This window comes from Lupinus angustifolius, unplaced genomic scaffold (assembly GCF_001865875.1).
Source record: "Lupinus angustifolius cultivar Tanjil unplaced genomic scaffold, LupAngTanjil_v1.0 Scaffold_5_146, whole genome shotgun sequence".
Lineage (NCBI taxonomy): Eukaryota > Viridiplantae > Streptophyta > Magnoliopsida > Fabales > Fabaceae > Lupinus > Lupinus angustifolius.
This window is the reverse complement of record NW_017717358.1, coordinates 19567-20535: the sequence shown is the minus strand read 5'-3', so window position 1 is coordinate 20535 and position 969 is coordinate 19567. Positions and strand designations below refer to the sequence as shown.

The following is a 969-nucleotide window of genomic DNA, read 5'->3' as shown; positions in this document are numbered from 1 at the left end:
TACAATGTATAACTATAAACCACAGCATGATGTTGATTGAAAACTAAACCTCACTATAAACATTCCAGGTAAATCAATATAGGAGACGACAAATTTAAATTACTAAGCACAATCAGGGAGCACCCGTCAGAGTTATTAATTCTTTCTCTTAGGATAATTCCTGATCCATAATTCATCACTTGCTCTTATGCAGAGTTTCATACTAAAACTAACCAGACATTTTCGGCATCATTGGACCAACAGTATCTTTTAGTGAAAATTTTGTTTCATCCTATAAGTAGAGATCAGAAATCCAGATAAATATCCTCTCTTTTCAACACAAATGATAAAATCCAAATGGGGATACTGCTATATCTGTGAACTGTTTACAAAGGCAAAAACAAGAGTAAAAAAGAGAACAGAAGAAAAATGCATCAGGATACCACCACCAATGACAACAAAGAAAAAACATGTCACAGGGTGAAGAACTCTTTCCATCAGTGGTCAGTTTGCATTATTATCTGCACTCAATTCAAGCAGGTCATCATCATAGGAAACAGGTGTCCTTAATCTATCATGAACAGAGACACGTTTCTCTTCGGAACCTGACAGTTCAGGTTGAACTTGCTTTTGGGATTCAGGGAAAGAACTGTCTGAGACATTGCCCTTATTGTCACCAACAAATGTAAAGGCCAGCCCTGGAGAATCACCCTCTTTCTTTTGCATGGGTGGTTGCTTAACATTTGGGTGCCTGAATTGCTTCTGCATTATTATCAAGATGAGCAATGCCAAAAGAAACTGATTACTAAAAATCAGATTATGATCTTAATAGCATCGATTACTCATTAGTTAATGTATATTCATAACAGTAATTTAAGAAGAAAAGAACAGAGTTGCACATACTATGACTGATGAAAATGGCTGACGGAAGCAATCCAGTAGCCTATGTTAGAACAAAACAATTTCAAGAAATAATATCAAATACAGAAT

At 35.5% G+C, this 969-nt stretch overlaps 1 protein-coding gene across 1 annotated transcript in view; it reads right to left on the bottom strand.

Annotated features, from left to right (window-relative positions):
• Positions 1-405: 405 nt before the first annotated feature.
• LOC109337358 overlaps positions 406-969 on the bottom strand; it is a 5350-nt gene continuing 4786 nt past the window's right edge. Inside the window, exon 4 of the mRNA XM_019574325.1 lies at positions 406-741. Within this exon, the coding sequence (XP_019429870.1) occupies positions 484-741 (258 nt within the window). The 3' untranslated portion in view covers positions 406-483. The remainder of the gene's footprint in view (positions 742-969) is intronic.